The following is a 25483-nucleotide window of genomic DNA, read 5'->3' as shown; positions in this document are numbered from 1 at the left end:
GAAACGATTAACTTTAAAGAAACAATTATAAAAGATCCTTTTTGTTCCCAATTTTTGATCCAAAGAATCTAAAATGATGTCTATCCGGGCCGAAAAATTTGATTTTTATAATTTGTTTAAATTTTTTTAAATAAAAATGTAGCAATAACTCAGCAATTATGGCATTTAGATATAGGAAATATAACACGAAAAATAATAAGTATTTCTTAAGGACGTCAAAACGCAAAAAATATACAGGGTGTTCTATTTGAAATAAGAAAGTTCATTAGATTTCCAGAAAAACGGAATATTTGAAAACAATGTAATTACCACTATAATATCGGCCGTTCTAGGAATAGTCCTGTCGCCAGGGGGTACAACGGCCTTCTTAATTCAGATGGACTTACCCAAGTTTTTTTATGTATTTTGGCCCGTAGAACACGAATTTTTTGGGTAACAGTTGATCCGGATGTCGATAAGATTGTTATAAACAAAGAAGTTGAGGAATTACATAACAGCGATTTCTCGCAAAACAAAACAATTTTTTCTATTTTTTGGGTCGTTCTAACCAAAAAATGTTCCTACAAGTTTTTTCGTAGGATGCATAGTTTTCGAGATAAACGCGGTTGAACTTTCAAAAAATCGAAAAATTGCAATTTTTGAACCCGAATAACCTTTGAATAAAAATAAAATAGCAATTCTGCTTACCGTCTTTAAAAGTTTGAGTCATATTTTATCTGTTTTGAATATTTGCATTGCTAAAAATTTATTTTTTGATTGTTAAAAAAAGCTGTAAACACATGGTGTTTCCCGTGCCTAATACATGCGTTTAATGCATGCTACGTAGAAATAGCCCCGCTTGCACTTTTACCTCCTCTACCTACTCATTCGATTTTAAATGAGAAATCATTGAAAACATCACTCAAGCACTAGGTGTTTATAGCTTTGTTTTAACAATAAAATAATAAATTTTTAGCAATACAAATAATTAAAACCGATATAATTTGACTTGAACTTTCAAATGCGGTAAGCAGAATTGCTATTTTATTTTTTAATCAAAAGTTATTCGGGTTCAAAAATTGCAATTTTTCGATTTTTTGAAAGTTCAACCGCGTTTATCTCGAAAACTATGCATCCTACGAAAAAATTTGTAGGAACATTTTTTGGTTAGAATGGCCCAAAAAATCCAAAAAAATGTTTTCTTTTGCAAGAAATCGCTCTTATGTGATTCCTCAACTTCTTGGTTTATAACAATCTTATCGACATCCGGATCAACTGTTACCCAAAAAATTCGTGTTCTACAGGTCAAAATACATAAAAAAAACTTGGGTAAGTCCATCTGAATACAGGAGGCCGTTGTACCCCCCTGGCGACAGGACTAGAAGCCCTTGCCCACCAAAATCTATTAAAATCGTTCCAGCGGTTTCCGAGAAATAACCGTGTCTCCATACTTTCTCACTACCATGTAGAAGGGAACTTTAACAAAAATAAATTTATTGTGTTTCTTACAATTGACCAGTTCATTCCAAATATGCCTCTATACACAAGTTTATAATCAATTTTAATGTTGAAATCAAATGAGCAATTCATTTATATGTATACATTTTTATTTGGAATTAGTTTATTTGTACAGTGTATCCTAATGTATCCAGATATCCAGTATCCTAGTGTATCCAGATTTAGCCTAAGGCTCGTATTCCCTCTATGGGGAAAATTCACTCATCCTAGTGCCTACGGTATCAAAAGGATTGAGCTCTGATGAGACTCTTTTCGTGTTATCGAGCCTTAGGTGAATTGATACACTGCCGTAGTATCTCCCAAAACTTTTCGTACGCATCTAGACGTCGAGAATAGCACAGGTTTCTGCATGGTCTTATAGAAATGTTCATTGAAATCCAGCTTTTCTATGTTTTCTAGGAGGTTTTTCGGACTCCAGTAGTAGAATCAATAATAGATAGCGTCTTGGTACTTTCCATAATTTATTGTCTCCTTATTTTTATTTCGAGATATCTGTATTTGGCTGTATGGTATGGTTATTATTCAGATTTAGCCATAAGGCTTACATTCCCCCTAAAGGAAAAATTGACTCATCCCAGATACCTACGCTATTAAAAGGATTGAGCTCTGGTGGGACTTTTTCCGTGTTATCGAGCCCTAGGTGACTTGGTATGCTAGAGTATCTCCCAAAAATTTTCGTACATATCTGGCCGTCGCCGTCGGTCGGGAGTAGTACAGCTTTCTGCATGGGTTTATAAAGATGTTCATTTAGACCAATAATAGGTATCGTCTTGGTATTTTCCATTCTCCATTGTATACTTAGTTTTATTCCGAGATCTCTGTATTTGGCGGTATGGTATGGTTATTAGGTTATGGTTATTCTATGCTATGGTCTTATGGATAAGAATTTTTGAACACATTTCTGAATACTATATACGGTACAGAAGAAACAATTTACAATGGAAAAGGAATATAATGACAAACGTCCTTTACTGAATGGTGGTTTAAATTGAAGAAGGATACTGGATAAGCAACTGAGGTATATAGGAAACCCGCATACATTAACATATATATTTAAAATACAAATCAAATCACAAATCAATATTAAAAGGAATCATTAAATCTTTATATCATTGAGTCAAAATTACTTGTTTTTTATAAATTCTTGACATAAATTCTTATATTTTAGTTCCATTTTTAATTATATCTATAACTCAACCTATCCAACCACAAGGAGGACATTAAGATATTACATCAGTACGTCAGGGACTAGGGAATATCTGAGTTAGTTCGACGCAATCGCACCCTCAGCTGAATGCACCTCTCCTAAAATCCGCGCAATCGTGCTATACTGGCGCCGGCTCTAATTATGTTAAATGGAACCAATTGCGTCGCAAGAATGCAGTAGGATCTGGTCACCCATATTAAAAGGGGAATTCAATATAAAGGAAATACCGTAAAATGGGGTTACTTTGACCGCTGGGGCGAATTTGACCGAAAACATAGAAAAATATCTATTGTGATATACTTCAGCCACCCTGTATAATTTGTAAAATTATTTTTAACGATTCAAATTTATAAATATCTAAGAATTAATTTTTAAATAAAAAAAAGTATTAATATTCCAAAGGTTGTTAAATCCACCGATATAACGAATTAAGAAAAAATGGTTTAAAAAACTGTCAAATTAACCCCACCTAAAAGAAAAATAAGTTTAACAGGCAAAAAGCATATACGGTCAACTTCCCCCCAGATGGGGTGAACCCCCATGTGCCAAAGGCATTTTTTATTTTTTTTCTAAATCATGATTATTTTCTTGTAATTATAATATATGCTACTGAAAGTAGACGCCTACACTCATAACATATTTGCATATACAAAAATGTACCAAAATTTAAAATATGATTTTTACAGGATTAAAGTACAAAATCGGTCAAAGTCGCCCCATTTTACGGTACCAGTATTATTAAGTAAGTAAGTAACTTAATAATTTATGTTTTAAAATAACACACGTATAAAATCAGAGTTAATATTGAGAGTAACCTAAATGTAAGACCAAATATTTACTATATCAGGATAGTATTATGGGGTTTTTCCTTATAATTTACTATGATATCACTAACATCATTGCATTTGGTTGTCTTTTTAAAGACAATGCTTACACATTCGGACCGATATTCTTAAGTTAAAATGGATTTCATATAATCGAATGAACTATCTACCAATAAAGTCGTCCTAGGAACGCAACTCATAAATATTGGCAATATCATTTTAAAGTCTTCTACCTTAAAATGTATAATATATGTCTGAATTATCAATATGCATGAGTCAGATAAAATTAAATTATTAGAAGGAACTATTTTTCTAAAAATATACAGCCTTGATGCTTGAAGACGTTAGTGAAAAATATATTGATTTTTATGCAAAGTATTTTAAATACAAACAGATTACTTTTCAGTGATAGGATATATTTTTAGTTGTCTTTCCCAAAATGTAAGTAGTGAAAACTACAAAACAAAGATCCCTAAATATTGTAAAACTTTTATTCATACATTCTTAGCCATAAGTTATGCAAACCTTACCTACCTTAAATGATTAAACCGTATGACATTAAATGATTGATTGGTTTATGCTTCCAAAAACTTCGTATAATTTTTACCAACAATAGAAATATACTAATAATAATTTATTACAGAAAAGTCGTTTATAGTAAAAACGTTTATAAAATGCTTTTGCTGGGGTACATAATTTTATAATATTACAAAAGTTTATCAACAATACGTCCATTTTGAACGTAAGCCTTAATTTCAAATGCATTAGAGACAACTAACCATAAATTGTAATAACAAAGCCTTCGTTTGTATTTATAGTTATTGTGCCTTGAACGCTTGGTGAATCTTACTACATTTTCGGGGTAATATTTTAGAGAATCCTTGCTATCTGTTCCTTAAACAGGTTAAATCCAAATTTATACCCTGAGTTCTGGCAATATTTTAGAGTAGAGTGTACTAATATTTGTTCCAGAACTCATTTTTAATATTTTCTATTTCTGAGTTTTGCTCTTTTTTACTTTTTTTTTAATATAATTCATCAACTAAAATAGTAGATTAGTATATAAGTAAATAGGTAGAGGCATTTGAGACGTGGATTTATCGACGAATCCTTAAAGTTCCCTGGACCGCACGAATAACAAATAAAGAAATCTTGAGAAGAATTGGTACAGAACGACAACTGCTATGCACAATTAAACAGAGAAAAACGGCATACCTAGGGCACCTAATTAGAAACGAAAGATACTAGTTTCTGCAAACCTTAATTCAAGGAAAAATCGAAGGAAGAAGGGAGTGGGCAGGAAGAAAATGTCATGGCTCCGTAATGTCAAACAATAGACAGGACTAAGAAACATAGGAGACCTAATACATACTGCAAGGGATAGAGAAAAATGGCCAAACGTGATCGTGAACATCCATTAGTGGATTGCATAAGAAGAAGAAGAAGAAATAGGTTATGAGTAGTTCAAACAAAAATCTCCGATTTGGTGGATGCGAAAATAAGTATTAACAACTACACCTCCACCAAAATTTAAAGTCAATTTTATTTAGATAGCTCAAGAAGAAAATAGTAAAGAGTTGGGGTCGTAGGGTGAATTGTGAAAAAGACCTTAAGCTTATAGTGTCTAAACATTTTAACATACTATTGGCGATGTTAAGTCACAATGACGACCTCTCGTGGATTTCGGCGGAACTAAAATTTAGGCCTTTTTTCTTTTTATTGCCCTGCTATAATGGGGGTTTTTAATGTCAAATCGTTTCAGTATTTTCGAAAATCAATATAGTTAAAAATTTTTAAAACAAAAGATTTAATTAAAATCTTACAAACCTTTTATTAAAAGTGTTATTTGTATGTTAGTGTGTGTTGCAGAATATTTGACGAACACGTTCTTTTTGATTCTACTGATGCTGGTAGACTAATCGATGGGACTACTAAATTTTTCACTTTATTGATTTTCGAAAATACTGATAACGATTTTAACAACGATTTGACATTAAAAAACCCCTAAAAAAAGAAAAATGGCCTCAATTTTAGTTCCGCCGAAATCCACGAGATGTCGTCATTGTGACTTAACCTCTCCAATCATTCGCTAATTCCTGTCATCTGACAGGAATAGCAATACCAGAGAAAAATCAAACATGACAGCATTCCAAAGGGGAATTAGATACGTATTTTAGCTCATATTTGTTTGATATTAACGGCGAGGTGACAGGTGATTTAGAACCCTAGAACGAATAGAATTGAATGCTATAGAAAAATCATACATCATGCCATAAGGGTTTCTTCTTCTATTTCTTCTGGTTCCTATCCGTTACGAATGTTGGCAATCATTCTGGCAATGATAATCTTATTAGCTGCTGCCTTGAAAAGCCCTGTAGAGGATGTCGAAAACCAGGTCCTCAAGTTCCTAAGCCAAGATATTCTTCTTCTTCCGACGCCTCTTTTACCATAAAGGTAAAATTGTCATAAATGCATTAGTGGATATCTTCACTCCTATTGGTCATCGCCAAAAAGACACTATATTACTCTTGCTTCCATCTGTCAGTTCCTGTGACATACAGGACACAGGGTGTAGACAAAAAGTAAAAAGGTCCTTAAACTAATAGTACATAGACTAAGCTTTCACTCTAATGGCATATAAAACAACATTATGTTTTGGATTCATTCTACATTCTACATTCTACACCCCACCAGAATGAAGACAATGGGAACCTTCTCTGGTTACACCTCCGAGGCTTCTAAAATTTGCAAGCCATACGGATGCTGAGACTAAGGAAGATGAGGAAATTCTACAATTTACAATTCACGGCCCATCTGCTCAGCGCGGTAAAGTTCCAACCAGAATGGTTCCGTTCGTACTCTAATCAGAGTAAATGTAAATCAAAAATGAATAACCATTTTCAATTTCATTGCAGCATCGTTGCAACTTCGTGTAGAATAGCATCATGTTGTTTTATATGCCATTAGAGTGAAAACTTAGTCATTTTCCTAGCAGTTGACTCTAGGGCATCTATGCCATTTCGTTCGTTGCGATCCGGAACTGCACGCTGGGGTTTGTTTTGGTTGGATCGGGGAGAGCAGCATATGTGCCTCCTGATAAGAGACTAATAAGTTTCGAAACCGGTAGAGATGCTTGCTGCACTCTCTTATTGGACTAGAATATGGTTCGGCTGTATGTTCGGTTTGCAACGAAATTGAAAATGGTTATTCATTTTTAATAGTACATAAACGACTTAAGGTACAGAAACAAATAAAGTACTTACCGTGAAATGCACCGAATGCATCGAAATGTAAAAAGTCAAACATGACGCCACATCATAAAAACCTTAGCTCACATTCTCACATTATGACCAAACCATCGAACGAACCTAGGTAGGTATATACAATACACATTTTTCTAGCTTACACACACAGAATATCCATGTAACATAGGGACTTTTTTTTGCCAAATAGGCCTTTACGCATACACACACATTAGGAAGGACACAAGTGTTTGACCAAATATGGACGTGGAAAAAAGCGTTTAACTTAGTGTTGGTAATTATTGTTCCTAGATATTAAAACGTCGCAACTTCCTCAAATCCATATTATTATCTGTTTTATTTATTTGTACTTTTAAAAATATTTCCCTTAACGGTTGACATGGACAAAAATAAGTAACGTTTGGAGACAAATTTATCGATGAATTGAAAATGTAGGTCTGCATTTTTTAAACGATTGCCAAAGCGTGTTACGCAATACATATCATCAAAAACTTGGGCAGAATAGGAATGAACATTTTAATTAAGGTGAAAAAATTGACACCCCTTGTACATTCCAACAAGAATAAAAAACCGCTGAAGGCCGTAAAAATTAGTGGCGCATACAATATTCCAGCTACAAAAGAGCTGATATGAATATTACGTGGCACGAAAATATATTTTTCTACGAGCGTGCAAAAATGTCTACTTTCGTGCACGCATTTTAGTTTAGAAAATTTCACTTTTCCGCACAAATTAACGCGACAATTCGATGAAATAAAATTATTTTGACATAATATTCGAAAGTCAAATCGGTAGACAATAACAGTCGTTTTGAATCATCGTCATGGAAACCAAGATCGTCATCATGCTAACTAATTATATTGAAAGTTTGGTTTTGACAACCTTGTCAAAGAATTAATTTTGTATTTTCAGTAGTAATTGCACAAGAGCTCTGAAATTATTGAATTTCTCCCGAGTGACACTTTGACAGTTTTAATTTCACGAGCCGAAGGCGAGTGAAATTATGTCAAAGTGTCACGAGAGCAAAAATTCTATATTAATTTCAGAGGTCGAGTGCAATTTGTTGCGATTATTTCATGAATAAAACTGTTCAAAACCAAAATTTTATTGTAATTTATTTATGTAAGTACCATTAAACACACAGTTTCTATAAATATTTGACGATTGAAAGTCATCACTTTTATAGTTTTTAAAACATTAATTGTCATTAATGTCACTGAATGTATTTTTTCGTAGCAACGAAGGGCATCTGACGTAATATACTTAACGACGGGAGACTATCAAAAATTATCGATTTAATTCAGATTTCTGTAGCTTTCTATTGGTCAGAATCTCCTATGAATGAAATAATCAGTAGTAATTGCACAAGAGCTCTAAAATTATTGAATTTTTCCCGAGTGACACTTTGACAGTTTTAATTTCACGAGCCGAAGGCGAGTGAAATTATGTCAGTGTCACGAGGGCAAAAATTATATATTAATTTTAGAGATCGAGTGCAATTTAGTACAAATTAGTACAATTTAACACACAGTTGTTATAAATATTTTACGGTTGAAAGTCATCACTTTTATAATTTTTAAAACATTAATTGTCATTAATGTCACTGAATGTATTTTTTCATAGCAACGAAGGGCATCTGACGTAATATACTTGACGACGGAAATTATCAAAAATTATCAATTTAATTCAGATTTCTGTAGTTTTCTATTGGTCAGAATCTCCTATGAATGAAATAATCATATTAATTAAACTAATTGAATAAGATTTGGTAATTTTTTAAAGCCTCTTAGAAAAAATATTGTTCCTAACTCTTGCAGAAAGTCTCTTTTCCGCACTCGACTGCTTGCCGAACTCCCGCTTCGCGTCGTTCGGCAAACTGCAGTCGCGTGCGGAAAATAATGACTTTCTGCACTTGTTAGGAAAATAACTATTTCATTTTAATGGAAAATAAAGTTTTAGTTTTATTTTAAAAGATTTTTCCATTCTTGCTAAATTTCAAGTAAAACGCGCCACAAAACAGCTTAAAAATGCAAATTGTATCAAAGTTACTCTTTTGTGGCGCGTTTTACTTCAAATTTAGCAAATATTATGGAAAAAATCTTTGAAAGTAAAACAAGAACTTTATTTTATATCAAAATGAAAATACATTTTCGCGCCACGTAATATTCATATCAGCTCTTTTGTAGCTGGAATATTGTATGCGCCACTCATTTTTACGGCCTTTAGCGGATTTTTATTCTTTTATCAGGAATTTTTCAAAGTTATTTATAAATCAAATGTATTAAGTTGAATGGAGTGTTTCTCGATTACACGTTAAGCATTATAAATGGTCGCCACCCAAATGATCTAGTGTCCGTCGAATGCCCACTAGATTTTTTTTCTATTCGAAATATATTGAAAAAAATATTGGGATGGCCGGTAAATGAACTCGGATTGCCCGATCAAATTTAGCGTCGTAACCACTACAACTACATAAACCATTTCGGCGATAATGGTTAAATGGAATATACTTTTAGAGTTCGATAATTTAACGAAACGGCTTAACCGATTTTGATCACTAAACATGAGTTTGAAACGTATTGACAAGTAGTATCTAATGAATACAAGGTCAAGAATGATAACTGAAGGTATTACAGGAATTATTGAGCTTAAAATCCGTTTTTCTCATAGGAAATAGATTTGATCACATTTATGAAGCCTATAACTTAAAAATTCTAATTTTACCACATATAAGGTATATACCGTTATACGCGTCTAGAGTCTTCCTACAAACTCTTAGTTATTGGCGCAATTGGTAGGTTAAAATTTTGAGTAATTTTCGAAAAACTGAAAAATTTTCAAAGTTTAGTTTTTCAGTTTTTCAGCTATACTGAACCGTGTGTATGTCTGATTCTAATCGCTTAGGCATCATTTAAAAGATTAACTCAACGCTATTGATTTGTTGTATTTGCGGTTTATTTGCCTCTACTTGAACCTAGGATATATACTCCCAAAAAATATGCCGTTTTGTACCTACCCAGTCCTGAAGCTGGCTTATGGGTGGTCGAAAGTCACAAACTACATCAGTTCTAAATCGGCACTGATCCCCTCTTGAAACACAGAAAAAAAAATCAGATCGGTGTCCACACACACTTTTCCACACACATACACACATACATACATACACATATGGTATGTACTCGGTAACTTTTTAATGGTATGACCCATTTTCAAAATTAAACATGTGCTGGAAAGTTAATGATTAGTAATATCAGAAGCCACAAAGATCGGACTTAAATTTTAGAAATTTTCGGGAGTTTTGGAGACGGGAACGAAAGACAGACCCTAAATGGAAAGGGCCGTAAAATTCACACCCTTGGACCAAAATGGATGGTTGACATATGAATGGGCGAGTCTTTTCCTCAACTTTAAGATGGGATTTGGCCCAATTTTTAATTCAGTCAGATTTAGAATACCGAAAATTTCGTGTATATATAGTGTCGCATGTACGGCGGTTGTGCGCCACTGCCTAGAACTGCCGTTTTCTGGGATAAAATACTCATTTAAATAGAATATAATTCATTTGGGATAAAACGTTTACTAAATAAATAAGGCCATTACCAAAACTCTTCAAATTTGCAATTTAAATTTTAATTGAAAATTAGTTCTAAACACTTTGTGCTTATTAACGCATTTCTGATTTTATAGCCAAACTGACTTACGAAAGCTTTTTATTGCTTTTACAAAGTTGTAAAAACGAAGGTGGCAATTCTACATAAACCTCTTACCGAATTTAAAAAAAGCTCTCGCAAAAATATATTCTGCGTCCCTTCCTTACAAAGTTAAACTCTTTCCTACCCAACGTCCGTGAAGAAAATTACCATAATGTTTTTGTTACAGCAGAATCGACACTTTTTTCTACGTAAAAAGCTATGGAGAGTAATTTCCTGGGCAATTTGCATTCGACAGTTTATATTTTCCTCTAAACATAATGTTAATATAAACAGAAACCTACAAATTTAATCAGTAAACACATATGGAGGAACGTTTAAAAATTATAAAATGGAAAATGACCTAGTTATATGGAAAAAACGGAATTAACTACAAAATTTACAACGGCAATTGCTCTTTAATGACTGGTGAGGTCGTTAAGACCATGCAGCCTCCCGCATTTCGACCTACAGAGATATTTTGTACATATTTTACTCTAGTTAAACTCTAGGAAGCCAATACTTTTGATTAGGCTGATTAGCTTCCTAAGCGACTTGTTTCCTCTCAGAAGGAAACTCTCTCACTAAATATATCACCAAGTACAAGGTAACTCATCAAATCAGCTAAAAAAGTCTACTATCAAAATCGTCTGAGAAGACCTAAAAGTGTTGCAAAAGAAACTTGGTCCATAATAAACCATCTTCGAAATAAAACTCACGCAGCTCAAACATTTTCCCTTCCAAACCCTGAAAATCTAAACGAATACTTCGCTAATGTGAGTAAAAATATAACTTCTACTATTTTGCCGCAAAAAGATCCCATTTCAAGATCAATAGTATCAAATATCAAAAGCAAATAATGCTGTAGTACTGATGGGCTATCCATAAAAATCTTCTTTAATCTCACAGAAAATGTGTTTGAACTCCTCGTCTCACTAATTAATGATTCCTTTGAAAGAGGTAAATTCCCAGAGTGCCTAAAGATAGCCATTATTATTCCTCTTCATAAGGGTGGTAAAAAATCTAATGTTTGCAACTATAGACCTATTGCCTTGCTACCGATACTCTCCAAAATTATTGAGAGACTCATAAAAACCCGACTTATGTCCTTTCTCATTGATAACAACATCTTATCCCAAAATCAGTTCGGCTTTTTAACTAATAAATGTACCAATGATGCCATATTTTCTGTGCTTCATGAGGTTTACCAAGCACTAAACAATAATCTTTATACTGCCACTGTTTTTGTGTGACTATACCAAAGCTTTTGATTGTGTAAATCACGACATTTTGATTAAAAAACTAAATTTCTATGGAATTCAAGGTATTTCTTTGAATTGGATCCAATCTTAATTGAATAATAGGAAACAACTAGTTAGAGCAAATGATACTGACTCTAGTCTCAAAAACATTGTATGTGGAGTACCACGAGGTTCAGTATTGGGTCCTCTACTGTTCCTTATCTTTATAAATGACATCACTAATCTAAAAATCGATGGGAAACTTTTTTTTTGCTGATGATACCAGTATCACTTGGAGCAACTCAACTATTGCATCTCTTCATGCAACTATAAGCTTCTGATTTGCTTACGATAAAAACCTGGTCTGACTCTAATTTACTCTCTTTTAACGTAGATAAGACAGTAGCGTTATACTATAAAAGTGCTCTTTATCTCCTGCTTGTTAATAACAGCCAGATCTCTACCGTTGATTCTGTAACAGAAACCTCAAATCGCCCCTTCATATCGATTTGTTAAGTAATAAATGGTATGCTATAAGATCTGTTTCGATAGAACTCAATTTAGCATCTTCTAAACTAAAATATTTTTCCTTATTCGAGTCTCATCTTCGATATAGTCGTCCTTTTTGGGGTTCTAGTACAGCTGCCCAATTAGATGTTATTATATATTACAAAAAAGAGCAATAAGGTATCTGTTTGGCTTCAGAGAAACAACACATTGCAGAAGTTACTTCAAAGATCACGGAATTTTAACCCTTCCATCTTTATATATTTTAGAAACTGTTTGCTTAATTCGTAAACACATGCATATCTTTCCAGCAAGGCCTCATCATGACTACTCTACCAGAAATTCAACTTTTGATGTCTATTTACCGATACTGTCCTCTGAGTTAGTGAAGAAATCTATATTATATTCCGCAAAAAAACTATACAACCATCTCCCTTTACAGCTGAAATCTGAAACATCTTTCCCCAAGTTCCGTAAAATGACAAAAGCTCATCTATCTAAAAGACTATATTATTCAGTAGAAGAGTTTCTCAATGACTAACTAAGAAATTACAGAAATGTACAAGTAACCAAACTTATCTTTATTTGGGTGTCACATACAGCAGCTTAAACTTATTAGTTCCTATGTCTGTATTTTACTTTGTTGTATGTTCACTTTGCAATTTCTATTAATTTTTGCAATATATCGGTTTTGTTTTATTTTCTTTACTTTATTAACTTGTATTTTATTATATAGACGATTTATCAAATTTCATAAAATTGTATTTGTTATTGTTATTGTTATTATTTATTTTTTTTCTGACTTTATGTTAAGCTTTGTCCATAAAATTTGTATAATTTTCAACAATAAAGCATATTTCTATTCTATTCTATTCTAAGGAGCTAGACTGATCTCTTCTAGGAATTCTAGTCGTTTGCAGAACAGTCCTAATATGATATCTCAGGGGGCAGTTACCAGTGAGAATGCCAGTGACCATATCTTTTTTTTTGCTTGCCTTTGTCTTGGTATGTTAAATCAATGTAATCGTAGTTGATTGAGTTTCCAGGTCCGGAGTTCTTCCCTGATGTGACTTTTCGATAGTCTTCAGAAGGATTCTGGATCTTGAAATGGGGTAGTAGCTCATTTTTTTTGAGAGGCTGTCAGCTTTCTCATTTCATGAAATTTCCTTGTGACATGGTACCCACATCAAAGTTATTCTTTTCGTCAAGATATAAGAAATTTGACCTGACGCTGGTGGGATGTCCCTACCGATTTAGTATCATAATAAATAGTTGACGTTACTAATCCCTCAATTGTCTTTGCGACGGGTGGCAATAGTTTTGGAACAGCTACTAGGGCCGTACTTTATATTATTTACAGAACTGACTCGTTACCTATCAATGCAAATAAATTATTAAAATTAAAATTTCTAGACAATGTATTAAAAATTTTGTTTACTGTAGACGAATTCGTTTAGTCATCTGAAATTAACTTGCTTGGAATCAATTACAAACGATCACAAACAATTTTTATGTCCAATGCGCTCATTACGTGAATTTTATGGAGTTAGATTATAATGTGTTTTATATCGTTTTCACTTTAAACAAAATGGACTTCCGATAATGCAGCTTTCTATCCTTAAATAAAAAAATTAAAGAATCATTAGAAAGAGCATTAGTTAAAGATAAGATATACCTCTAATTATTATTCTATAGCTTTACACATAATTCTCGTGCTTATAGGTATTTAGGTAAAATTAAGTATCATTTATTTATCCAGAAAACATACATCATGGAACATTATGAAAGGGGGGCAAACATATTTAAGTTTGACATTTGCACATTCAGGCAGTTATTTTCTTGCATTTAGATAGAAGGTTAGATCGTGAGTATTCAAGTAAAATGTCTGAAGTCGGTGAAGCTAGTGCTAAGTGTAAAACACGTGTACATTTATCTGATGATGCCAAAGAAATTATTAGGAATGTTTATCAAACTGTGAAAGAAGATAATCCAAATCCAGAAGACGGTAAATTCCTCATCAAGACATCTCGACTGACAAGGATGCCATATACAACAGTGTGGAAAATTGTTACGAATAAAATTTAACCTCGTAAAAAGCGGAGTGACTTTTCTACACATAAAGCAGTAAATGAAAAAGACGCTGAGGTAATTAGAAGAGCAATTTACAATTTCTAGTCAAGGAACCTAGTTCTAACGCTTCGTATGATCTACGATCAACTTGTTAAAGACTATTCCATTACGTATTCGCCTTCAACTTTATCAAGATTTTTGAATCACATTGGTTTTCGATACAAGAAAATTAATAAGCGATCATCAATAATGGATTCTCGTCGTCTAATTAAATGGAGAAATGAATACTTGGATGCTATATCTAAATTTAGAGATGAAGGAAGACCGATATTTTATCTAGATGAAACATGGTTCGATACCCACGATACTGCTCAAAAAGGTTGGACAGACGATTCTATTAAATGTGCACCCAATTATCCAATTAATAGAGGTCAGCGAATAATTATTCTGAACATTGGATCCAAAAATGGCTGGCTTGGAGGGGAAAGTTTTTTACTATCGACAAAAAGCATTAAAGATTCAAAGCTGGACTACCATGAAAATATGACGAGTAGCTTGTTTAAGGAATGGTTTGAAAAGAAGGTGTTGCCAAATTTGCCTCCAAAAAGTGTAATTGTAATGAATAACGCAACGTATCACAGCGAACAAATTAGAAAAATCCCCGGTGTAGGTTCGACAAAAAAACAGATATCTGATTTTTTGTTTGACAATGATTTGTACTTTGAAGAAACATATACAAAAAAAGAAATGTTGGAAGTTCTTCACACAAAAGTGTTTGAGAAACAATTTGTTATAGACGAATTAGCCAAACGTGATGGTCATAATGTATTGCGATTACCTCCTTACTACTGTGTCTTCAACCCCATTGAATTAATCTGGAGCCAACTTAAGGAAAGTTTACGGCGAAACAACTGCTGTCCCAAATTTAGTAGCGAATCGGTGTCACATGTTGTAGAAGAAATAAAAAAGATTTCCCCAACACTGTGGCAAAATTGTGTTTCACATGTTATAAAAACGGAAGATCATTACAGAACATTAACCTCACATATTAAACCAATAATTATAACATTAGATAACGATTCTAGTGAAGATGACAGCGATAGTGACATAGAGTTGTAATTTGTATTTATTTTTTTCCGTCTAAACTTCAAATTTTATTTTTCTATATTATTTTCTATGTTATTTTTTATTATGTTATCTTTTTAATTCTGATTTTTGCTACCACTCTGTTAATATTTTATTGTTATTATCATTAATTTCCTTAATTTCTTTAATTTGTTCATTTCTCTTATTTCATTGTACATAATAATATAACTATAACTACATAGATATAAATACGTAATAAATATAATGATATGATATTTAAATTTATATTTATTATTCCAACCCCATTAAAATATTATATCTACTTGAAGACTTGAATTTTTTTTGTTAAGGGGATGGGTACGAACTTTCGGCTTTAAGCCGTTACGTTATTACCGAGGGCCGAAAGTCCCTGAAAACTTCTAAAATGTATATTTTAATTAGTTACAGGGATGAAAAACTAAGAGAAAATTTAGTGTGATTTTTAATTTCAAATATCTCATTCAAAAGAAACTTTTAATTCATTCCAAGGGACTTTCGGCCCTCGGTAATAAAGTAATTTTTCATTCTGCGTTTAAATTTTTCAAAAATACTTACATATTAGTTTTCTCAGGATTCGAAAAAAATGATTACATTTAAAACACATTGAAAATTTTGACAGGCGTCAAAATTTTGCATTTGTTCCTTTCCCCTTAATTTTAGCGAATCCGCTCCTGGAGGGTTTGTTGTTTGTTATTATGATACTAAATCGGTAGGGACATCCCACCAGCGCCAGGCCAGATTTCTTATATCTTGACGCAAAGAATACTTTGTTGCATTCGGCTAGCTTCTTGAGAGATTGTTTACAGTCCCAAAACAAGGTTCTAAAGTCGTAAACGACTTTAGAGCCTTGAAGATGGCTTGATAAAATAAAGACTTTTATCCTACGAGTGTCTAGTTGACATTTTTGTGTTTGCTTAGAGCATTTCCGCCTGAAAGATAGTTGGGGCGTTTCCAATAGCCTGAAATTTGACCCAGTAACTCTTCGCCCTACCCTTTCATCTATCTTAGATCCATCCATATACCATACGACTGAACCTTCAAGTTTCGGTTCAACTCCTTTATCTATTTGGTGGTTTTTATGACCACTTCAAAGGGTGTTTCAAAATCAAATTTGACTGGCATGGCATCTGTCGGCTTGTCCTTAGAATCCAATGGAATTTATTCCAAGATTTGTAGGTAGCCCCCTAGATCGCCATGTGATGGATAATGATGGAAAATATGAGAAGAGGAGATAAATATCTAAAACTCCAGTTTTTTTTGAAAGAAAAGCCAGGGGAAAGGATCTATAGGAAGGCGACGTAACTCATGGCTGAAGACCCTTAGGGAATAGTTTGGATGTAATAATAACGAATTATTTAGAGCCCCGGTCCTAAAAGTATAAATCGCTCTGATGATTGCCAACCTTCGAAAAGGAGACAACAACTAGAGAAGAAGACTACATCCCCAGGTTTCATTATTTGTGTATTGCATTTTTAAGTCGGTGGTTCTTGCTTCCTTTCTTATGCAGAAATGCAAGGAAGGAAGGTTCAGCTTCGCCTCTAGAATTGCAGCGGGGCATGTTGAGATTGCCCCTGTGATTCCCAGACAAGCTAGCCGCTACACTTTTTACAGCTTGTCGTTAGCTATTGTTTATATTCTGTGTACCTTCCTTACAAAGTTAAACTGTTTCTTACCTAACGCCCGTGAAGAAAATTACCATAATGTTTTTGTTACGGCAGAATCGACAGTTTTTTGTACGTAATAAACTATGGGGAGTAATTTCCCGAGAAATTTGCATTCGACAGTTTATACTTTTCTCTAAACATTATTAATAAAAACAGAACCATACTTTACCCAGTAAACACATATGAAGGAACGTTTAAAAATTCTAAAATGGAAAATAACCTTGTTATGTGAGGAAAATAAATATTTATTACAACTTTTGTGGGTGGATATGTATTCAATAATATTTTATACAAGGATAGTAATAGTATTGCATCATTTAATGATGATCATTATGATGCGAATATGAGGGAAACGACACAAGCGCGAGTGTCGTATAGAATACGAGCCTCATAATGCCAATTAAATGCAAGTTGTGTACATGATTTCTTTCTATGACCAGTCACACAAAAAACTATATTCAAATTAACATCTCCCGATTCTATTGGTTAAAATTCTGTATCAAAATGAAAATCTGTTTCACAATGAAGGCCATTATGATACAGATATTGAAATTGTAATTGATTATTTCTATTATTTATTAATTGATTATAATTAATTACTATTAAAGTATGAGAGTGGGAAAGTATTATTTTCACCCATTTTGAAAAAAATGGAAAAACCTTGAAATATCCATGTATATCTGTCCGTCTGTAAATACAACTCGTACGTTATTAGACCAGATATAATGACAATTGAGGTGTCGAATGAAAGCTTCCAAGCATAGTATGATCAAATAATATGGACTGTCCATAGTATTTGGTATGATGCTAAATAATCAGTAAGGTAACTCCGCGAAAATCCTTTGTTCTTTAGGTTCCATTTTGGTGACGGCACATCAAAAATTTTAGTCCTTCGCGCAAATGAATGAGCTACGTTTGCTATGATTGGTCATTATCGTCATCTGATTGAATTGTGTTAGGTTATGTTTGAGGAAGTTCTTGATGATTTTATTTGAACTAAATAAGATTGTATATATATGGAACGCCGTTTTACTTTTTATTCTTACATTTTTATTTGGTTATTTTTAAACGTACAACATCTTTATTCAACTGAATTAAATTGTTTGTTTAGAAAACTTCTACTATTTAAAATGTTGCATGAATAAAAATGTTCCTTGATAAAAATGTGTCGGTCAAATATATTTAAGAGTCATATTAAATGCTTTCCATTTTTATGATACAATGAAAATTTCCAACAAACATTTTAATTCATGTAACATTTTAATTCAAACAACAAATAAATAGGAAACATTTTAAATAATTTATTTTTAATGTTGGTCGAATAAAAATGACACTTTTTTTTTTTTTTTATTTACACACATAAACCCGCATCAACCACTAAGGGTTATTAGCGGGGGACATACACAAACAGTAAGATACATATTATTATATAAACATGCTTTACAATCTGGTGTATTGTTTAGTCATTTTGAGATAATTTAATAAGGAGTTTAGGTTTGAAGTCAGTACACTTTTAATATTGTCACTAAGAGCACACGCGATCCTTTCTTTCTGGTACACTGGACACTCGATAATTATATGTTTCACTGTCAGTTGCGTGTTGCAATTGGTACACATCGGAGCGGCCTCCTTGTTGAAGATATGCTTGTGTGTTAGTAACGTATGTCCTATTCGGAGTCGGTTGATGATGACTTGGTCTTTTCTATTTCTTGGTAACATGAGTTTAGTTCCTACTTGACTTAGGCATTCTTTTAGTTTGTTGTTAGTCTGATCCCAAGTAGTTTGCCACGTTCTGTGGACATGACCTTTGATATTTACTTTGTGATCAGTCCAAGGTATTTGATCTGTGATAGAAATACTTTGGTCGGTAGTTGTATTGCTTGCTAGAGAGTCCACTTCCTCGTTGCCAATTATTCCCATATGGGAAGGTACCCAGATGAAGAGAATATCTTTCTGTTGATTCCGTAGATAAGATAATTCTTCTTTGATTTTGAGAAGAATAGCGTGAGTTGTATATAGCTGTTTTATCCCAAGTAATGCGCTCATTGAATCGGTGATAATCACAAATTTGCTTTCATGGATAGAACCACATTTTTTCATTGCCTGGTGAATTGCTGTAAGTTCTCCGGTATATATACAACAATTTGTTGGGATTCGTACGGTAGACTTGATGTTTCCGCAGATATAAGCTGCAGCATGTCCTTCATCACATTTGGAAGCATCAGTGAAGATTCGATGAGTTGTTGGGTATTTGGAAATTAAATTTTTAAAAGCTTGCTGGATAAGGAAAGGATGTGTGGAATGTTTAGGGAGATCTTTTAGAGACATATCTATTTTTGGAGGATTGATCATCCAGGGAGGAAAATTTACATGAATGGGTATAGTGAGACTGAACTGTTCTAAATTAAAACCAATACGTTTTGTTCGCTCAGGAAATGGTAGCATATTTCTTGCAATGTTTTCGTAATGATCAGAAGATATATTTGTTCTGTAGAATATTGTTGAGTAGGTTACGTTGCTTTTGTTTGCTGAAATTCTGGCAACGTAATTCAGTGATAGAAGTTGCCTTCGTTGGCTTAAAGGGAGTTCATTAGCCAGAACTTGTAAACTACTTACTGGACTAGTTCGTGTGGCACCTAAAACCAATCTCAAGCACGTATTTTGAATGTAGTCAAGTTTTTTTAAAGAAGTTTTGTTAGCAGTATCGTAGCATAAACAGCCGTAATCTAATTTACTTCTTATTAATGATCTATATAGATTAAGTAAAGTTGTTGTATCAGCCCCCCAAGAGGTATTTGACAGCATTTTTAGTAGGTTAATTCTGGATTGGCAAGAACGTTGCAGATTCGTTACGTGGTTTTTCCATTTTAAGTCACGTTCAAAAGAAAGTCCTAAGAAATTTATTTCTTCTGACTGCTTCAGCATAACTCCGTTAAGTGTTAATTGAATATTAGGATAGTCTTTCCTTTTGCTAAAAATTAAATAACGTGTCTTTTCGCCAGAAAATATAAAACCCGTGTTTTGCGACCAGTTTTCAATTGTATGTAAGGCCGTTTGCAATATATGTGATCCCAGAGTTACATTATTTGTTTTTAGATAAATGACTAAGTCGTCTGCATATAGGCTAGTAAATACAGGCAGCTTTATTTGATGTATAATACTATTTATTGCAATCAGAAAGAGTGTAGGACTTAGAGTAGATCCTTGTGGAGTGCCATTTTGCAGTACTCGTCTGGAAGATGTGAATCCATTGGCTCTAACTCGAAAAGTTCGTGTTTCTAGAAAATTTTTAATAAACGACAACATATGCCCTTGGACATTCCATTCTTGAAGTGTTTTTAGTATAAGATGTCTCCATGTTGTGTCAAAAGCTTTTCTTATGTCAAAAAATACGGCAATAAGTTTTTGATTGTGCAGAAAAGATTCATGTACAGCTGATTCAAGGGTTATTAGATTGTCTGTTGTGGATCTACCCGTACGAAATCCACTTTGTCTGATACTTATTAGGTTATTGTTTTCGAGATACCATTTAAGACGATAATTAAGGATTTTTTCTAAAAGTTTGCAGGTACAGCAAGTAAGTGAGATTGGACGATAGGAATTTGGATCGTCTTTTGGTTTATTATATTTAAGGATTGGAATTATAGTTGCTTGCGACCATAGATCAGGAAAGTCGTGCTGAATGAAAATATTATTAAAAATATCAACTAATATTAGTTTTGCATTTAGAGGAAGATTTCGTAAGAAAAGAGGGTGGATATCATCAGGTCCTGGCGTCGAATTTTTTGCGCTTAAACAAAATTCTAATTCTTGAAGACTTATGGGTTTGTTTATTGGATTGTCGCTCTCGGTGATTTGTATATTTGACGATTCCATTAGATTTTTATATTCTAAAAAAGATATGCTATAGTTGGAATCACTAGAATTAAGTTCATATATATCTGCTAGTATTTCTGGAATAGCTACCTTGTTTGAATGCATTTGGTTATTGTATGATAGCGTATCTATGCCTCGGAAGTATTTTGTTCCTTTTATTCTGCGTACTTTGTTCCATATGTCGCCTATGGGAGTGGAAGGATTTATTGAAGCCACATACTTTTTCCAACTGTCTCGTTTTCCTTTCTTGATCAATTGTCTGCTTTTTGCTCTGAGATTTTTAAAAATTATAAGGTTATCGATAGTTTTATGTTTCTTATAAACGTTGAAAGCGTGTTTAGACAAAGTAAGTGCTTGCGCAATTTCGTTATTCCACCAAGGAACTGGCTGCCTTTTACTTGATTTTGTTTTCCCCACTGCGATTGTTGCTGCAGAAATAATAATATTATTAAATAGTTCCAGATTTTCGTTTGCGGTATTGGTTAAATTAAAGTTGTTTGTTTGTCCTTCTATAAGTGTTCGATACAAATCCCAGTCAGCTGACTTTATTTTCCATGTTTGGTGAATTGGAAAAGTCAATATATCATTAGTATCTATGTTTATTGTGATAGGGAAATGATCACTATCATATAAATACCCCAATGTGTCCCAGTATAATAAAGTAGCTAGCGACGGACTGCATAAAGAGAGATCTATAGCTGAAAATGTACCATTGTATGAATTGAACCTAGTAGATTTGCCAGTGTTCAGTAACACTAAATTTAAATTGTCGATGAGATTGTTTAAGAGATTACCACATTTGTCGGTTTTGTTACTTCCCCAGGTACTGTTGTGACAGTTAAAATCGCCTAATATTATTTTTGGGTGTGGAATTTGGTTTAAAACATTGCTTAGTTCAGTTATATCTAAATCAGTAGGATGAGGTAAGTATACGTTGCAAATATTGATTTTCATTTTGTGGGTGACTGACACTGCAACTATTTCCAGGTTTGTTTGCAGTTGTATTTCGGTTGACTCTATGTCATCCCTTACGAAAATTGCTGTTCCGCCGCTTGAATGATCTGTAACTCGGTTTCTTAGAAAAGGAACATAATTTTTTAATGTTACATTTTGATGTTTGAAATGGGTTTCTTCTATGCATATGACTAAAGGAAGATAATCGTTTATAAGAAGCTTGATGGATTCTATATGGGTAAAATAACCATTGAGGTTCCACTGTAATATGAATGTATTATTGGCCATTTTAACTATTTACTTGAGAACTTGATTCGTAGTCAGTTTCGTCAGTAGAAGAAAGACTGCTTAGAAGTAGTTTCTTCTTCAATCTGGTAATATTGTTTTTTAAACTTTTATTTTGTGTTTGAGAATATATAAAGTTTAGAAGTTCTTTGATTTCATCGCTTTCATTTGAATAATTTTTAGCAATAAGTTCAGGATGTTTTGAGTGAAGGGAATTTGACAGAAAATCACATATTTCATGAAAAGAAAGTGTGAAGGAAGGGATTCTATTTTCAATTTTTTCTTTAATTTCATTGAGAATATCTGGAATAGAATCTTGAGTTTTAGGCTTTTTATTTTTTTGTTTTTCAGTAGTGGGAGGAGGTAGGTCATTTTCAAGGATTTCGGGAGAAGTGGAAATTTGTCTTTTAGTAACATGAATAGCTTCAGAGATTTTTCTATCGCTTTCAATTACTGAATCTTGGGATATTTGTGGTTGTGACGAAATCTGTAGTTCTTTGTTTGTTTGTATGGAAGTGGTTTGGTCGTTTGTGGCTGATGTTAATTCGTGATTTTTTGTAATGTTAAGTTTCGGTTCCTTTAATGTCTGGGTACCTTCTTCGTGTTCTTTCCGTGGTTGTTCTTCTGGCTGGCTATATTCTTTATTGGCAGAGTTGAGTACGTTCACTTGATGGTCAGTTTCCGTTTGATTAATTGGACTACTTAATGATGATAAAGAAGGACAGTCAGAATCTTGATGTCCGACCGTCTTGCATCTGGAGCAGTTTAAACCGTCTATGGAAATGTATATTCTATATGATGTATTGTCGAATGAAATTAGGAATGAGTCAGGAATCGATGCATTTTCTAAAGGACTTATGAAGATTTGCCTTCTAAAGCTAAGCACGTGGCTATATTCCGGGTCTTGCATGCCTACTCGTAGAAACGTCATGTTGGAGACGGATTTTATACCCATAGTTTTTAGATGGTCTTCAATTATGCTATTAGGTATAGTAGGACATACACTTGATATGATTAATCTCTGGGCAGGAGTTATTAATCTTCGTACTTCAATTTGGTTGCCGTCAATAATTACATGTTTGTGGGAGCTAAGAAATTGGTCAACTATATATTTAGACGAGAGGTAGATGCAGATGCGGTTGTTTGCGATTCTGGATGCCCAAATAACGTTTTTGGGCTGTACTATTGATCCAACAGCTTTTACATATTCGAAAACTTGTATTCCTTGTATGGTTGAAAGTATGATACCTTGGTCTTTTGAAGGATGTTTAAAACTGTTTAATGCATGAGAGTAAGAGATATGTGACGTAGTCGGTGTATTTCGTGAAGTAGTAGCTAATTCCGGTTCAGCCATCGTCCCGTTGAAAATTTACATGCATTGGAACAGCGGATCTGAAGCCGGACCTAGCCTCTTAACAAAATTAGACGGCAGCCTAATTACTTGAATCAGCAAAAAGTTGTTGTCGATAATCGATAATTTGGATTGAAATCGATAAAATATTGCCTTTTAACTTCTGATTTTATGGTTAGATATAAATAATGCAATTTTGTACTCACAGAATCGTTGGTTTTTTAACACACTGTCACATTTAAACTTTATCTTGCAAACAATGTAAAAATTAAATTATATTTCAACTTTTAACTACTTGAATTTATAAATTTGTCAGGAGTGATATAAAGCTGTAAGATTTGCTTGCTATCAGGACCGGACTCCAAAATGACACTTTATTTAAAATGTTTGTTGAATTAAAATGTTTGTTGAATTAAAATGTTACATGATAATTTTTGTACGAATTAAAATGTTTGTTGATAATTTTAATTGGTCGCTGCAGTCAGCGGGTGCTGCGAGAACTATCAAAGTATGTCATTTGGCAACGTTAAATGCTTGTCTGTCAATAGTCAAACAGCGTAAAAAAAGTCAAATAAACGTAATTTTTAAACTTCATTTCTCACGGTTATTAGACTTTATTACGGTTGTCTTGTCCGACGGTGGTGGGGAGACTTATATTTTTGACTTTACGTCACAAGAGTTTACATTCCCATATTTTTAAATTATTTTCGATCATTGAATGTGTGTTATTGTGTATATATGTGTATTATTTGTGTTATTATGAAATAATAAGACAAATAGTACACATTTTATCTTATACCGGGTGGTGAATCGTAAAAAGGGCCATAGGAAACTCAATGTAAAATTCTGAATTGTTGAATTCCTGCTTCCCTAATTATTCTACATCAAAAGTCATGAGAGAATACTTGTAGAGAATTAAAATCTGTATTAAAATCAAAAGTTAAAATTGTTCTACGATTTAAATGCATTCCAAAAATTTGAGAAATATGATACATTTGCCACAATAGGTATGCGTGTAAAAGTAAGGCCACACGTTACTATTTAACTGACAGTGCTCACACCATTGACTGAATAAAAAAAAATCTTTATTATTAATCCTTTCTCCGCAACTGAGGGTATCTTATCAACTGTATTGTTTTTAAACAATAGATGATAAAATAAAAATATTGACAGTTCAAAAATGTGAACATTATTGCATTGTGTGTGGCCTAAGTTTGGGCTGAAAACTAAAATGTATTACATTTTTACAACATTTTGGAATATATTTAATTATGTAGACCAATTTTAACAGTTATTTCCAATACAGATTTCAATCCTCTTCAAATAGTTTCTAATGTCTTTTGATGTAAAATAATTATTAGGGAAGCTGGAATTCAACAGTTCAGAATTTTACATTGAGTTAATGCAAAACTTTGACGCATGTCAAAATTCTCAATGTGTTTTAATTGTATTCATTTTTTTCGAATCCTGAGAAAACTAATAAATATTTTTGAAAAATTTAAACTCAGAATGAAAGACTACATTATTTCCGAGGGCTGAAAGTCCCTGAAAACTTCTATAATGTTTATTTTAATAAGTTACAGGGCTGAAAATAAAAGAGAAGTGTGATATTTAATTTCAAATATTTCATTCAATAGAATCTGCTTGTTTATTCTAAGGGGCTTTCCGCCCTCGGTAATAATGTAATCTTGCATCCTGCGTTTAATTTTTTCTAAAATACTTGGTTTTCTCAGGATTCAAAAAAAATCATATTACGATTCAAATGACAGTAAACTCTCGTGACGTAATCTCACCCTTAATGTTCATTGGTTAGTCGATTTAGGCAACCGTAGTAATGTCTAAGAACCCTGTTCATTTCTAACTAAACTAAAATTATTATTTGCATTTGCCGTTTAGTTAGGTTATGTTATGATATTAAATATTAATGATT

General features: G+C 33.1%; 1 protein-coding gene across 1 annotated transcript in view; it reads right to left on the bottom strand.

Annotated features, from left to right (window-relative positions):
- Positions 1 to 23133, bottom strand: part of LOC126888696 (nucleoplasmin-like protein ANO39) — a 64003-nt gene extending 40870 nt beyond the window's left edge. Inside the window, exon 1 of the mRNA XM_050657066.1 lies at positions 22657 to 23133. Coding sequence (XP_050513023.1) covers positions 22657 to 23133 — 477 coding nt within the window. The remainder of the gene's footprint in view (positions 1 to 22656) is intronic.
- Positions 23134 to 25483: the final 2350 nt, after the last annotated feature.

This window comes from Diabrotica virgifera, chromosome 7 (genome assembly GCF_917563875.1).
Source record: "Diabrotica virgifera virgifera chromosome 7, PGI_DIABVI_V3a".
Taxonomy (NCBI): domain Eukaryota; kingdom Metazoa; phylum Arthropoda; class Insecta; order Coleoptera; family Chrysomelidae; genus Diabrotica; species Diabrotica virgifera.
This window is presented reverse-complemented; position numbering and strand designations above follow the sequence as displayed.